Here is a 15,417-nt window from a genome sequence, read left to right as displayed (position 1 = left end):
CGTACCATTATTGGTCTTTACACTGACTGTCCCTGAAAGGTTGTCCCAGAGGGTCCCGTCTCAAACACACACACGTTTGATGAGGACTGAATTGACTCTCTTTGCCATAATTTCACTTGTAAGGAACTTTTGTTTAAAGCGAACACGGACTAATTGGGTAAAACTGGACTTTGTTTGCTGTATGCTTTAAAAGGTAGGAGCCAGCTTGAAAAGAAACAGCGTGGCTCCAGTAATGAGGCCTTCTCTGCCTTTGAGGAAATTACCGAGTTAGCGATCCATCATGTTAACAACTCCAGAAGACCTCTGCCGCTCTGGTCACTCCTAGGCTGGATAGGAATTTCAAATCTTTTCCCATGTCAAATTCCAGGGTCTCGGGTAACCACACATGTGGGACTTTGCCCACCCCTAGCCACAATAAGATGTGCGGTCGCGTTTATAGTGGCGAACCCTTTTTTAGAACAAAGCTAAGACTCCAGTGGCACCTTTAAGACCAAGGAAGTTTTATTCAGAGTATAAACTTCTATCCGCACGCACAGTTCTTCGGGTACACTGGAACATGCATTCACACGAAAGCTTATACCCAGAATAAAACGTTGCCGGTCTTAAAGGTGCCACTGGACTCAAACTTTGTTCTGTTGCTTCAGACCAGGGCCTTTTTTTGTAGAAAAAGCCCAGCAGGAACTCATTTGCATATTAGGCCACACCCCCTGACACCAAGCCAGCCAGAACTCTGTTCCTGTTTAAAAAAAAAAAAGCCCTACTTCAGACCAACACGGCTACCCCACTGGAACCCTTTTTTAGCGAGGGCTGTAGCTGTGGCGCAGCATCGCTTAGTCGAAAATGGCTCTGCCATTTAACGATGTCCCGCGTTCGCAACCTCCGATTACAAAGTACAAAGCCCCTTCTTTAAACTTGAGGAAATGTGCTGCATTTGTGCCATTCTGAGACCCAAGCTTTTTCTCCTCCCCTAGTCTAACGGATGGGATCCCAATGACATGTTTCGATACAACGAAGAAAACTACGGCGTCGTGTCGACTTACGACAGCAGTTTATCTTCATATACGTAAGTTGCAATAAGCGGTTTTTATTATTTTGCACTGGTTGCTTCTGGCTCATCTCACCTTTGCCCAGTCTTTTTTGCACAGCCCCTCTCCTGCTGCCTAGGAAGGGTGGGTGGGGGGGAGGCTCTGGGTCTTCTGACAACCCCTGCCACACACACATACTCATCTTTCCAGAAGACAGGAGTTTAAAAAGAAAGACGAGGTTTAAACAGTTGCCAGGAGGTCCGAGCTGTATATTCATAGGGATGAAGACTTCAGAGTGAGAAAAGGATGCTTTGGCAATAAGGTCTGTTCTGCTATCTTGAGCCCTTTTAGGTCTGTGTTTTGTGGTTGGCTTGCTCAGCAGAAAGAGTAGTGTGTCCTTAGCATCGCGTGTGTCAGTATTTTGACTGGCACAGCATCAAATGAACTAGGATATGCACGTTTCCATAATTTCTTCAGGGGATTTGTATATGAATGAGTATTCAAAGATGGCATCTTCCATCTGTAGCTGGAAGTAATGCCGTCTACCTCATTCCACAACATACAAACGTATGAGAGAGAGAGAGAGAGAGATTTGGCCTGTTTTAATGCTGCCGAATTCACGTCATAGCTGCAGAAGTAACTAGGCAGACAACTGCTGACGTTGTGGAGCAGATTTAGTGCATTCTGCGTAGCTTATTGCCCCAGTAGTATACCTTGTTGTCCTTCGAATTGTGTTCCATTAGGAATGGTATAGGAACACCTCTCGGATACATAGCTGTGAATCACGATTGGACTTCTTCTGTAATGCAGAGATGTTAGGAGCAGTGTTCCCTCTAAGCTGAGTTAGCGTGAGCTAGCTCACAGATTTTTAGCCTCCAGCTCACACGTTTTTGTCTTAGCTCAGGAAGGATGACCCCAGAGCACAATAATTGATGCAGCAGCTCACAATTTCGATGCCAGTCGCTCACAACTTTAATGCCAGTAACTCACAAAGTAGAATCTTTGCTCACAAGACTGCAACTTAGAGGGAACATTGGTTAGGACCAGTGTTCATTCTAAGCTGAGTTAGTGTGTGCTAGCGCACAGTTTTTTAGCCTCTGGCTCACACAGTTTTGTCTTAGCTCAGGAAGGATTGCCCCAGAGCAAACTAATTTATGCAGTAGCCAAATCGCGTGCTCACAACTAATGCCAGTAGCTCACAAAGTAGACTTTTTGCTCATAAAACTCCATAGCTTAGAGGGAGCATTAGGTGTATATAAAGACATACCTTTGCAGGACACTTGGTGCAGGCCCTGAAGCTTTGCCAGTGCCTTGCTTAAGCAAAGCGTGCATTCCAAAATACTCACTAGGACCCTCTGCATTGCACAAGAATTCCTTTGTAGACAGGTCATTACGATAGGACTTTCCAAAGATACATGTGAAAACCAGTGGCATAAAACATCCCCTCATAACAAAGAGCTTTCTTGAAGAACATATGCCTTGAAATCAATCTTTGGTCTTTCCCCCCTTTTAGGGTGCCCTTAGAAAGGGATAACTCAGAAGAGTTTTTAAAGCGGGAAGCCAGAGCGACGCAGCTAGCAGAAGAAATTGAATCAAGCGCTCAGTACAAAGCTCGGGCTGCTCTGGAAAACGACGACCGATCAGAGGAAGAAAAATACACAGCTGTCCAGAGAAATGTGAATGAGCGAGAGGGCCATAGCGTGACAAGCAGGTACCTGGGAATTTTTGCACTAACGGACGTGAGGTTGGAGAAACGCTTTGGATTGCTGAGCTGAATCCCAACAGATTGACTAACTTCTGTGCTGTCTGGGACTCAAAGCCTGGAAGTTGTGATCCCAGTCTAAGCCTTTTCTGAAAATGAAAAGGTTTCTGGCTGTGAACTCATATGGAATTGCACGTTCGGGGCATTTAAGTCTTGACACGGAATCTCCATTGAGTTCAGTCTGAATCCAGTCAGAAGACTGGCTTCAAGCCAGTCCTTGATAAAGAAAATTACCGCATTTAAAATTATTAGAGTGTTTTTCTATAATGTCCAGATGTTCCTCTTGGTTTTTTTTTTCTTTGTCACATAATGATCAGTTGCCATTTAACTATGAGTTAATGTGGTCTGCCGTTAGTGTGACCTGACACGATATTTTAGATTGTGGTGGTTTGTTCTTAAGTGTATGCTCTCCTGCCACTCTACAGTATCCCTTACCTATGCCATTTAAATCTCTTAATGGCCTGTTTTGGCTGCCAAGGGGTAGTGTGCTCTTCTGTAATAAAAAAAATGCAACGAATGTAAAATTGTTTGCTTTGTACAGTTTGCAGCGATGATGCCGCGAAAGATGCCATGTTCTCCCGTTTCTGAGCGTTTTAGTAGTTTCCATGCCAGTTGTCTTGAGCTGAAGGGTAACAGAACAGAGGGTTTAGCTCAAGGGTGTCGAACTCATTTGTTATACGAGGGCCGGATCTGACATAAATGAGAATTTGTTGGGCTGGGCCATGTGTGTACCTGTTTTTAAGATTAGGTAGCAGAGATATAAACTTTATAAAGGACACAAACACAATTAAATATATATTTTTGAACTTAAAACATGCTTAAAACGTTGGCACTCATTGGTCCTAAAGGTGCTTTAGGTCTAAAGGTTTTGGTCCTAAAGGTTCTGGTCGCCGCACCTCAAAAAGGATATTCTAGCATTGGAGAAAGTCCAGAGAAGGGCAACTAGAATGATTAAAGAGCTGGAGCACTTTCCCTATGAAGAAAGGTTGAAACGCTTGGAGAAACGTCGACTGCGGGGTGACATGATAGAGGTTTACAAGATTATGCATGGGATGGAGAAAGTAGAGAAAGAAGTCCTTTTCTCCCTTTCGCATAATACAGGAACTCGTCGGCATTCGATGAAATTGCTGAGCAGCCAGGTTAAAATGGATAAAAGGAAGTACTTCTTCACCCAAAGGGTGATTAACATGTGGAATTCACTGCCACAGGAGGTGGTGGTGGCCACAAGCATAGCCACCTTCAAGAGGGGTTTAGATAAAAATATGGAGCACAGGTCCATCAGTGTGTGTGTATGTATAAAATTTTTTGCCACTGTGTGACACAGAGTGTTGGACTGGATGGGCCATTGGCCTGATCCAGCATGGCTTCTCTTATGTTCTTTCTTTGTATTTCTCCCATGGGATCCAGGGAAATGGGCAAAGGAAGCTCTGGCTCTTTCTATCCTTCCCCAGAGGACTGGAGGGAGGGAGGGAGGGAGGAGCCTCAACCAGTAGAAGGAAGGAGAGGCTTGGCTTAGCTCTGCTGTGCAATTGAGAGAGCCTGGAAAAACAAGCTCTGCCTCCTTCCCTCCCTCCCCAGGGGAGGAGCCTCAGCCAGTGGAGAAAATAGAGGTTTTGCTCTGTAGCTCCTGTGCAATTGAGCAAGCCTTGCAGAACAAGCTGTTTTGCAGAAGGAAGCAAGAGAGAGGGAGAAGGAAGCAGATGACAGCCAGCTGCTCAGGGGGCTGATAGGAGCCCTCTGAGGGCTTGATTCAAACCCTGGATCACATGTTTGACACCCCTGGTTTAGCTTGGCTGACACAGCACTGTGCATTTCCCCTCTCTTTCAGGGAGAGCAAGTACATTCCACCTGGACAACGGAGCAGAGAGACCCTGTCCTGGACACCTGGGAGGCAAAATTCCCCAAGGATGGGCCAATCAGGATCCGGCCCCCCGATTTCAAGGTCCGGGTCTCACTCATCAGACTACAGTTCTAGTTCCGGAGCAGACCAAAGAGTAGTTAATGGAGGCAAGTATCCGTTCTGACTTCAGAGGGCGAGCTGTTGTGCCTTTTTGCTGTAAATCTGAGCACCGCGGTGGCTTTTCTTTGAAGTCGCCTATCGTGATGCAATCCCACCACTAGTAGAGGAAGAACTGTGGCTGCTTGGGTTAAGTTGTAACCTTTGCAAGAAACAGTGCACGTTTCCCTGCCCTGCGCAGATTGTGCCCACATCAGCGCCATTTTCCTAAGCTCAGCCTTCTACCGCTTCCATTTTTGTCTGCTGCGCCACCGGAGGACAGCTGTTAAAAATTATAGCGTTGAATGCGCTAATGCTATAATAATTGCCATTTTATAAAATCTCCCTCTGGTGGTGTGTTTGGGGAATGCACGGGGAATTGCAGCCTTGAGGGGCTGGGAGAGGAAAATATGCAGAAAGTTTTGTGGAAGATCATTCTGAATGTGTTGCATACCTTTGTATTTCCTGTGGTGATGAAAGCAGCATGGAGAATGCTTGCTGTGTGGGAGCAGGCTAACTTGACAGGGGATTTCTCCGTCACTCTCTGCTAAGCACTGCAATAGAAATGGACTTGATACAAAGGGGGGAAAAAATAGTCCAGCAGTTTTCTCTCTGGCGTGATTTAATTTGAGTATTGTCCCCTATGATACCGCCTTGTAACGCCACTGCCAGCTTGATTTGTCCTGGGAACCGATTAGTTATGCATGCATCGATATTGCAGTTTTGAAAGAGTTCGCTTTCAAAATTGGCGAGCTGAAGCTGTAACGAATGGTATGCTAAAATACGGCACCGTGGCATTTTATTGCGTAGTAAAGCGTATACATTTTTCCAGAAATAAAACTATCTCAAGTGTGGGACTGGGCAGAGGAGAGCATGTAATCACTTGCGGTAAATGGCATTTTATAGGAGTTTTGAGTGGCAGCACATATGGCTGGTCGAAATGGTTGGCCCCTCCCTGTAAAGTTAAAATCCAAGGGTGTGGCCTTCTCAGCTCTGCTGTGTCTCCTTTCCCATGAGGATGCACCGTTCGGGGGCTCAGCAGTGCTCACCCTTTCTGCAGGCCAGATACAATGTGCAAAATATCAAGGGCATTGTGCTTCCACAAGGGGAAGCTATTTTGGGTTTGAAAATAATGCCCTCTAGGGGAGCCTGCTGCTATAATCCACAGGCAAATAGGACTAAATTGAAGCTTGTTTCCTGACTTCCTCTTTCTCCAAAACGATGGAGCGGATCCATTATTCAGTCAGCGCAGTAAGCACAAATGCCAGATGCTGAACGTAGCCCTTCTTGTAAAGGGGCTTCTGTGGTTTTCACACGTCTTTTGCGTTTGAAAGTAGCAGGTAACGCACAGAGCGTGCGCACTATGTTTTTAGTGAAATAGCTACTTTGCTATCTGCATCTGAGTAGGTGCCAGTGCCACATAGCCAGTATTGTTCAGTTGTGTGTTCTGGATGGGACAACGCAAACGTGGTTTGCCTGCTAAGAAAAGTGTGGACTAAATGCTTAAGGTAGCCTTGCTGGCATCGGCCTTGTGTGCAGCTCTGCTTGAGAAGGCATCTGCGGGGCCTGTGTGTTGTTGGCAGCCTGATTGGGGCTTGAAGAATTTAAAATTCTGAATTTAAACCATTGGGGAGCTCAGTTGACAATTGCAATCAGTTTCTTCTCCAAAGAGGTTAGAATAACCCAGAAATCCTACTTAATCATGTCGGTGTCCTTCTAAGCGTGTAGACGCAATCCCCCCCAAGGGTTTAAAAGAAGTATGAGAAACCATTTTTGTCATTTTTAGTTGTTTTTTTCCCTCCTGTTTCCCCCCCCCCCCCATATTTTTTTCTTTAGTTTTTTATGCTTTCCTTCATATCATTTGTTCTGTCAGGTGTTCCCTCCTGGCCATCGCCTTGCCCATCTCCTTCCTCTCGCCCACCTTCTCGCTACCAGTCAGCTCCCAACTCTCTTCCACCTCGGGCAGCCACCCCTACAAGGCGGCCCTCCAGGCCCCCGTCTCACCCCTCTGCTCACGGCTCTCCAGCTCCTGTCTCCACTATGCCTAAACGCATGTCTTCAGAAGGTACAAGTGCCACAATTTTGGTTCATGAGTTTCTGTTTGTCTTTGTGTTTTTTCCCCCTTGCCTTCTCCTGCGAATTAGAGTTGCGGAACTGTTCCCTTTTCATTACAGATCATATAATTTATGTGCTTTTTATATTTTAAAAATCTTTTTTTGTTTTAGACAATTATTTAACCTTTAAGGAAACTTTTTTTTTTTTTTGCAAAAATCAAACAGAGCCGTCTCTTTGAAAAACAAGTTAAGCTTGTTTTTTTGGGACCCTCAAAAAATTCCCCTGCTCGGTCCTTTAATATGCCATGGAGCGTACACTGACAAAACATTTGCAGTCCCTTAATTGGTTGCAGTCCTTTATCCCACTGGTCATAACCGTGATGAGGAGTTACTTGCACATGGTTAAAAAGTTAACGAGGCCTCTCTTTTAGCTGGGGTTTGAATTTGGTTTCTTAGCATTAATTAAGAGCCAGCGTTATGTACTTTTTGTACTGGACTTGTGACTAGGGGGTTCTAATGTCTACCTGTCTATTGCTGTGAAGTTTAACTGGGTGATCTTGGGCCAGGTGTACCCTGTCTCTCAGCCAGTAACCTGTCTCAAAGAGATGCTGGGAGGATCTGGGAGAGGGGGCGGAGGCATGTTCAGTTCCTCTGAACTCACAGAGAAAGGGCAAAATGAAACACACAGTAACTATGGTTTACGTTGGTCCAGTATATGGTCCAATGAGTCATTCTTAAGGTGCCCGGGAGGGGATGGGATTAATGCATTTTGTGGAAGGCTGCGGAGGATACACATAATACTCCAGAAGCCCCTAAGGAATTGGGAGTACTACCTCTGAATCATCTCACAATGGCTTTCATGCCTATGAACATTTGAAGCTGCCTTATACTGAATCAGACCCTCCTGGGTCCATCAAAGTCAGTATTGTCAATGCAGACTGGCAGCAGCTCTCCAGGGTCTCAAGCTGAGGTTTTTCACGCCTACTTGCCTGGACCCTTTTTAGTTGGAGATGCCGGGGATTGAACCTGGGACCTTCCGCTTACCAAGCAGATGCTCTACCACTGAGCCACTATCCCTCCCCTGCTCTCCAGGGTCTCAAGCTGAGGTTCTTCACGCCTATTTGCCTGGGCCCTTTTTAGTTGGAGATGACAGGGATTGAACCTGGGACCTTCCGCTTACCAAGCAGATGCTCTACCACTGAGCCACCGTCCCTCCCCTTACTTACGATAGAGGGCTTTGCCTTGGGTGATACTTGCTTCCTTCTTGGTGCACAAATCAGCCAGAACTCTCTAGATTGTGCCCGTTGCAAAATCCTCCCTATCAAGCAGCTGTGCAGAACAGTTAAAATGGGGTGGAGCTTAATTGTGCTTGTAAGTTCAGTCGAGGTCGTTGTGACTGTTCAGTAGAGTCATCAGTTTCAATTCTGTCCTGGGGTTGTGGAATCCTGTGCAGTGAACCTGAAATTTGTGTATCATTTTGATGAATATGGGAGATGGAAAAATACGTTTTTGGGGGAGATGTGGTTTCCTCACTCCAAAAGACCGTGAAAATGTGGGATGCTTAGGACAGCTCTTGAAACAGTTGACATGTAAAAACTCAGAAATCGCAAGAGTTGAAGATGCAATATATTGAATTTCTTGTTTGGTTTTTGCCTTCATTTTCAATTTTTGCCATCACGCTTTCCAACTTCTCTTCCACCAGGATGCTTAGAATCTTCCCCCCAAAAACACACAGATCAGGATTTTGTGAAATCTTTGAGAGTTTGTGGGCCGCAGAAGCTAAGATAAAATCCTCTTTTATGCTCATGTGCACACTCCCCCCCCCCCCCATTTGTTCATAAGGGGCGAAGAGTGCTTGTGAAGACCTATCTTAAACAAAAAAACCTTGTTATGAGACATCAAACATGGGTAGCATTGAGATAACTGTTTTGTCGGTGGGGTTTAACTGGAGGAAAACAGCTTCTGTGCGATATTCACAGTTTAGGGTGTGTGCGTGCGTTTGTGCTCCTTTTCCAGGCCCTCCGCGGATGTCTCCGAAGGCACAAAGGCACCCTCGAGGCCACAGGGTCTCTACGGGCAGGGGTACAATTTCAAGTGGCTTAGAATTTGTCTCTCACAATGTGCCCGGGGAAGCTGCTGCTTCTGCGTCGGCAAGAGGCAGCCCTTCAGGCGGGACGTGGTCATCAGTCGTCAGCGGGGGTAAGTAAAACCCGGCTTCCTGCAGGAAAGCGACCTTTGCATCACTTTGGTTAGGTCACTGTTAGGTTACGAGGCAGCGAAGGTTGAGGACACAAGTCCTCTGATGTAAATGTAACGTGATTTGTCGGTTGGTTCTTTTTTCCTTCTTTCGCCTGCCTAGAAACCAGATGAGGACTGGGGATGGTAGAGCTAGATGATCATTTAGAGCAGCAAGTGTGCTGTTTCTCTCTGGGCAGGCAGTCTTCACCTCCGCATTACATCCCTGTCAGAAATGAGGCCAGTAGACCGACTGGTTGGCACTTCCTGCCAGTGGGAGGGAAGTGAACCTCTTGCTGACTCAGCTCTGCAATGTCTGCTGATCTTTCTTAGTGGCAGCCACATTTTCTGGACCACGTATTGGAGGTCTTAGGCAGGGTGGATGACTTTTTTAAAAAAATTGGATTTAAATTGGATTTTTTTGATTTAAATCAATTTTTTTTTAAATTTAAATTGGATTTTTTTATTTAAATCGAATTTTTTTTAAATTTAAATTGGATTTTTTTAAATAAAATGCTTTTTGAGGAAAATATATTACCATCCAAAGGTTATTCCACCATGAAATAAAGATTAGCTTTTAATTCTGAAGCATAAGGCTGTATATTCATGCAAGTGTTTAAATTTTTTTGGTAATGAATTCTATTAATCCATTCACAATGTCATGCTCTTCCAGAGGTTTCTGTAAGATTACTGGGCCGTTTCTCTGTCTACAAGATATTATCACAGGACACAGATGCTTGGTTTTGCAGTTCTCATAACTGCAATTTGCGTCTGCAGAGATCACGTGCCTCTCCTACACAGCAAAAATGTTATAAAATGAACAGAGTTGAGAAAAAGACCTTAATCTCGTTGTTCTACAAACCTTTGTACACAGAATCAGCTCCTTAAGTGCTAAGTTTCAAAAAGTTCAATGAGTAGAAAAAGATTGCTTGGAGTGGAATAGATCTGCACAAGAAGAAACTTAAGTGTGAGGAGGGAGGGGCAAGCAGTAAAAATGAAATTGAAACTTTTTGAGCAGAATACTCCACAAGATTTTGGATCTTTTGTGTGTATAACCCGAGGTTTATCACATTATTCTTTCCCTGGAGGAAAAAACCTATAATGGCAGCAGGCCGTAAAGGAGAGTCTTTATGTAGAAAACTATGATTTAAATCAAATCTTACTGACTAGTGATTTAAATCAATTTGATTTAAATCAAATCCACCCTGGTTGTAGGTATAATTTTTGGTTTTAAAACATCTTGGTTTCCCTCTTTTCTTCTGTTACATCCTATCCTAATTTGAGTTAGGCAAGAGCGAGTAGGAAATCTCTGAAGCGTGGTCCCACCGTGAAATGCCAGAGGTTAATTCCCAGCCCTGGGATTGTGATCCCTCCCCCATGACCACAGCTGCTAGGCTGAAACCTTATATTCAGTAAGGTTGCCAACAGGACGGGAGAAGAATGTCTCAAGTCTTTAATTAGGGGTGGCCAAACTTGCTTTAATGTAAGAGCCACATAGAACAAATGTCAGATGTTTGAGAGCTGCAAGACATGAACATCAGATGTTTGAGAGCCTCAAGAAAGGAAGGAAAGGGAGGGACGGTGGCTCAGTGGTAGAGCATCTGCTTGGTAATCAGAAGGTCCCAGGTTCAATCCCTGGCATCTCCAACTAAAAAGGATCCAGGCAAGTAGGCATGAAAAACCTCAGCTTGAGATCCTGGAGAGCCGCTGCCAGTCTGAGTAGACAATACTGACTTTGATGGACCGAGGGTTTGATTCAGTATAAGGCAGCTTCATATGTTCATGTTCAAAATAGATGGGGAGGGAGGGAGAGGTGGAAAAAAAGCAACTTTTAATGCATTCTCCAAACCATTGGCTTGTAGAAGTGATTTAAAGAGACAAATGCATTCTACAAGCTGGCCCATGGGAAGGTGGGGGCTTCGAGAGCCACCCACATGGCTCCCGAGCCACACTTTGGCCACCTCTTGTCTTTAATAGAGTTTCAGTGTGTTGAAATGGGGGTAGCGTAGCATGGAGGTAAATAATATCCCATTAAGCCTCATGTAAAGAAGAAAAAGAAGGTGCTGTTGAGTTGCAACCAGCGTACGGCAGTCCTGTCCGCGGGGTGTTCCAGGCAAGAGATAAGCAGTGATGGTTTGCAGTGGCCTTCCTCTGCATAGCAACCCCAGTCTTCCTTGGTGGTCTGCCTTCCCAGCACTGACCGCCGCCAACTCTTCTTAGTTCCCAAAGTCTCTTGAGTTTGGACTAAGGTGGGCTGTTTGGGCTGCTATACCTCAATTAAAGAGACAATATATTTTTCTCCAGGCAGTTGACAATCTAGTGGAACGTTTCCCAGGGGCAGCAGCTAAGTTCCTCCCCCCCCACCCTTCATTTGGTGCTGTATTGCATACCTGACATTGGCTGCATGCTATAGCTCTGTGTGAGCTGCTAGGCTGGATTCCTGAAGGGCTCCTTCATGCAAGTGGGCATTGTAAGCTGTCAGGTTAATGGAATGTTAGCTGGGCTATGAATAAAGTCGATTTCTGTTTTGGTGCAGCCAGTTACTTAAAAGCAGTGTTCCCTGTAAGCTGAGTTAGCGTGAGCAAGCTCACAGATTTTTAGCCCTCAGCTCACACATTTTTGTCTCAGCTCAGGAAAATTGACCCCCGAGCACAATAATTTATGCAGTGGCTCACAACTTTAACCATGTTGCATTCTGGGCCACTGCCTACCAGCTCTGTATGGCTCTGCTCAGCTATGTATGGCTTTGCTCACTGTGCCGGATTCCTCGTCTGATGAAGTGTGCTTAAGAGCACACGAAAGCTGACGTTCTCAATAAAACTTGGTTGGTCTTAAAGGTGCAACTTGACTCCTGCTTTGTTCAGCTGCTTCAGACCAACACGGTTGCCCGCTTGGATCTAACTTTAATGCCAGTAGCTCACAACTTTAATACCTGTGACTCACAAAGTAGAATTTTAGCTCACAAGACTTTGCAGTTCAGAACATTCCTTAAAAGGGGGATTCTTTGGGCTGAACGGTGGAGTTCCTTGCTTCATATGGAACAGTTGTTGCTAGGGTGGTACATCACAGAAACGGGGAATTTCATTGGTAGGCTTTTCTTAACCATTTCATAGGGTAAGTGTAGATATGGTATTAGACAGGGTGGCCAAACCTTAACGTAAGAGCCACATCGAATAAATGTCTGGTGTTTGAGAGCCACAAGACACGAATGCCAGATGTTTGAGAGCCACAGGGCAGGGAGGGAGAGAAGGAAAGAAGGAAGACAGGTGTGTGTGGGGGGGGGAGTGAGAAGTGTAAAGAAAGCATCTTTAACTTTAAACTTCGGCTGGCTTGGCTTGGAGACGCAATCTAGAGAGATAAATGCCTTCTCCAAGCTGGCTGATGAGACCGTGTGGGCCTGAAGAGCCACACAATCGGTGTGAAAGAGCCACACGTGGCTCCCAAGCCACAGTTTGGCCACCCCCGGTATTAGATAACAGTTTAATTAGTGCAAAACAGCCACATAGTATTACAGTAGAATCTCTCTCTCTCTCCCCCCGCCCCCCCCCCCTGGTGTTCACAGCTCCTAGGTTATCTCCTAAAGCACACAGACCTCGGTCCCCAAGGCAAAGCAGTATTGGAGGCGTGCCCGCCGGGCCAGCCCTCTCCTCTCCCCAAGCTGGCTCTACTCCGACAGAGTCTGCAGCCTCTCCTGCCCCAGCTGCTTCTCCTGCCCCGGCCAGTCCTGCATCCAATAGAGCAGGTACCCCATCTGGTGAAGGTAAGAAAAAAACCTATTGTTTCACCGTCTTCCGAGCTTGAGTAGAATTGCAAAAAACATGCCGTGATCTAAAAATTGCTTCTGCATTGAAATGGTCGGGGAACGATTATCCACCCACACGTTTATTTTTATGCCTTTGGGTTGCTCGTCATTGTGCAGTCGGCTTCCTCCCTCTCTGTGCAGAATTCTTTGGGGAGGTTGCTGATGACTCTACAGGCGTCCATGTAATTTTCTGAATGGCTGCTAACATTTTTATTTCTCAGTTCTGTTGTCACAAACGTTTAACAACCACAAAAAGGTTGTTTGTCATTTTCACCTTTTTTGTATGTGTGTGTGTGTGTTCTACAAAGTCTCTTTTGAATGACAGATTAGAATTCTTAATACTTCAACATCTCAGCGTTTTTCATGCTGAAATAATGAAATATGGAAAGCCATGATAGCGGGCAAGATATCTGTGCAATTAAAAAGGCGTGGATAATTCTAACAACACATCACGTTTCCTAGAAAAATGCCTTATATTCTTACTGCGGCATTTGGTTGAAAGCCTGTAGCAACAGAGTCCCTCTGGGTTCAGTGCATATTAGGGAAAAACCCTGAAATGATAACCATCTACTACTGTGACGCAGAGTGGTAAAGCTGCAGTACTGCAGTCGGAGCCCTCTGCTCACGACCTGAGTTCGATCCCAGCGGAAGCTGGGTCCAGGTAGCTGGCTCGAGGTTGACTCAGCCTTCCATCCTTCCGAGGTAGGTCAAATGAGTCCCCAGCTTGCTGGGGGCGGGGGGGAGTGTAGATGACTGAGGAAGGCAATGGCAAACCACCCCGTAAAAAGTCTGCCGGGAAAACGTTGTGAAAGCGTCACCCCAGAGTCGGAAACGATTGGTGCTTGCACAGGGGACTACCGTTACCTTTTTAAAAAAACCTCTTTACTGTGGTAACACAATATAATTGAAATCTTTCTCAGCTCTCCCCCTTTAACGTGAAACAATGATGCATGTGTTCAGATTCGAGCACCTGCCTTCTTTTCTTAGCACCTGCTATTTTGTAAAACTTCTCAAAAATCAAATAGTATCCTTTTTCAGTCCCGAAGTGTATTTTCCCTCCCACAAATGGGAACAAAGCAAGATAATTGTGTATACACCTGTAGGATTGCACATCCCATGAAAATATTCCAACTCCCCCTCCCTGCTTCCTTGCACTGCTCTGAGGTGTTGGAATTCTGTATGTCAAATAGTTTTGTGTGCAACTAATAGCGCCATGGACTTCCCTTCTTAGCTAAAGATTCCAGGCTTCAAGATCAGAGGCAGAATTCTTCTCCTGCCGGAAACAAAGAAAACCTGAAGCCAAGTGAAATGTCTCCTAATTTTAGCAAACCTGAATGCAAAGGTAGGAATCCCTGGTGGTGCATGCCGTGGGCTTCTCTGAGCACCTGTGGGGGCTGCAAACGTCAAAAGCTTTATCCTGTGACAGTCCTGTTGACTTCAGCGGATAACGTGCGCAGTGCTGCGTCAGACTAGATGGATTTCAGACGTGGTGCATTTATTTGGGGGCGGGGGGGGGGGGGGACAGGAGGCTGCTCTCAGTGCACAGCAGAGAAAATGTTTCTTCCAAAGGGAGCCAGTTTGGTGTAGTGGTTAAGTGCGCGGACTCTTATCTGGGAGAACCGGGTTTGATTCCCCACTCCTCCACTTGCACCTGCTGGAATGGCCTTGGGTCAGCCATAGCTCTCTTATCTGGGAGAACCGGGTTGGATTCCCCACTCCTCCACTTGCACCTGCTGGAATGGCCTTGGGTCAGCCACAGCTCTCTCATCTGGGAGAACCGGGTTGGATTCCCCACTCCTCCACTTGTAGCTGCTGGAATGGCCTTGGGTCAGCCACAGCTCTCTCATCTGGGAGAACCGGGTTGGATTCCCCACTCCTCCACTTGCACCTGCTGGAATGGCCTTGGGTCAGCCACAGCTCTCTCATCTGGGAGAACCGGGTTGGATTCCCCACTCCTCCACTTGTAGCTGCTGGAATGGCCTTGGGTCAGCCAGAGCTCTCTTATCTGGGAGAACCGGGTTGGATTCCCCACTCCTCCACTTGCAGCTGCTGGAATGGCTTTGGGTCAGCCATAGCTCTTTTATCTGGGAGATCCGGGTTTGATTCCCCACTCCTCCACCTGCAGCTGCTGGATGGCCTTGGGTCAGCCAGAGCTCTCTTATCTGGGAGAACCGGGTTTGATTCCCCACTCCTCCACTTGCAGCTGCTGGAATGGCCTTGGGTCAGCCAGAGCTCTCTTATCTGGGAGATCCGGGTTTGATTCCCCACTCCTCCACTTGCAGCTGCTGGAATGGCTTTGGGTCAGCCATAGCTCTCTTATCTGGGAGATCCGGGTTTGATTCCCCACTCCTCCACTTGCAGCTGCTGGAATGGCCTTGGGTCAGCCAGAGCTCTCTTATCTGGGAGAACCGGGTTTGATTCCCCACTCCTCCACTTGCAGCTGCTGGAATGGCCTTGGGTCAGCCAGAGCTCTCTTATCTGGGAGAACCGGGTTTGATTCCCCACTCCTCCACTTGCAGCTGCTGGAATGGCCTTGGGTCAGC

The 15,417-nt window shown here is 46.2% G+C and overlaps 1 protein-coding gene across 9 annotated transcripts in view; it reads left to right on the top strand.

Moving 5' to 3' along the window:
* Positions 1-15,417, top strand: part of ATXN2 (ataxin 2) — a 62,566-nt gene that overhangs the window by 13,436 nt on the left and 33,713 nt on the right. For all 9 annotated transcript variants that reach the window (XM_060250288.1, XM_060250287.1, XM_060250286.1 and 6 more), the window contains 7 exons: positions 972-1,063; positions 2,539-2,736; positions 4,616-4,794; positions 6,657-6,848; positions 8,854-9,036; positions 12,635-12,832; positions 14,106-14,216. In XM_060250288.1, coding sequence (XP_060106271.1) covers positions 972-1,063; positions 2,539-2,736; positions 4,616-4,794; positions 6,657-6,848; positions 8,854-9,036; positions 12,635-12,832; positions 14,106-14,216 — 1,153 coding nt within the window. The remainder of the gene's footprint in view (positions 1-971; positions 1,064-2,538; positions 2,737-4,615; positions 4,795-6,656; positions 6,849-8,853; positions 9,037-12,634; positions 12,833-14,105; positions 14,217-15,417) is intronic.

Source organism: Heteronotia binoei, chromosome 11 (genome assembly GCF_032191835.1).
Source record: "Heteronotia binoei isolate CCM8104 ecotype False Entrance Well chromosome 11, APGP_CSIRO_Hbin_v1, whole genome shotgun sequence".
Lineage (NCBI taxonomy): Eukaryota > Metazoa > Chordata > Lepidosauria > Squamata > Gekkonidae > Heteronotia > Heteronotia binoei.
The sequence above is the reverse complement of the archived record's forward strand: the minus strand, read 5'-3'. Positions and strand labels throughout refer to the sequence as shown.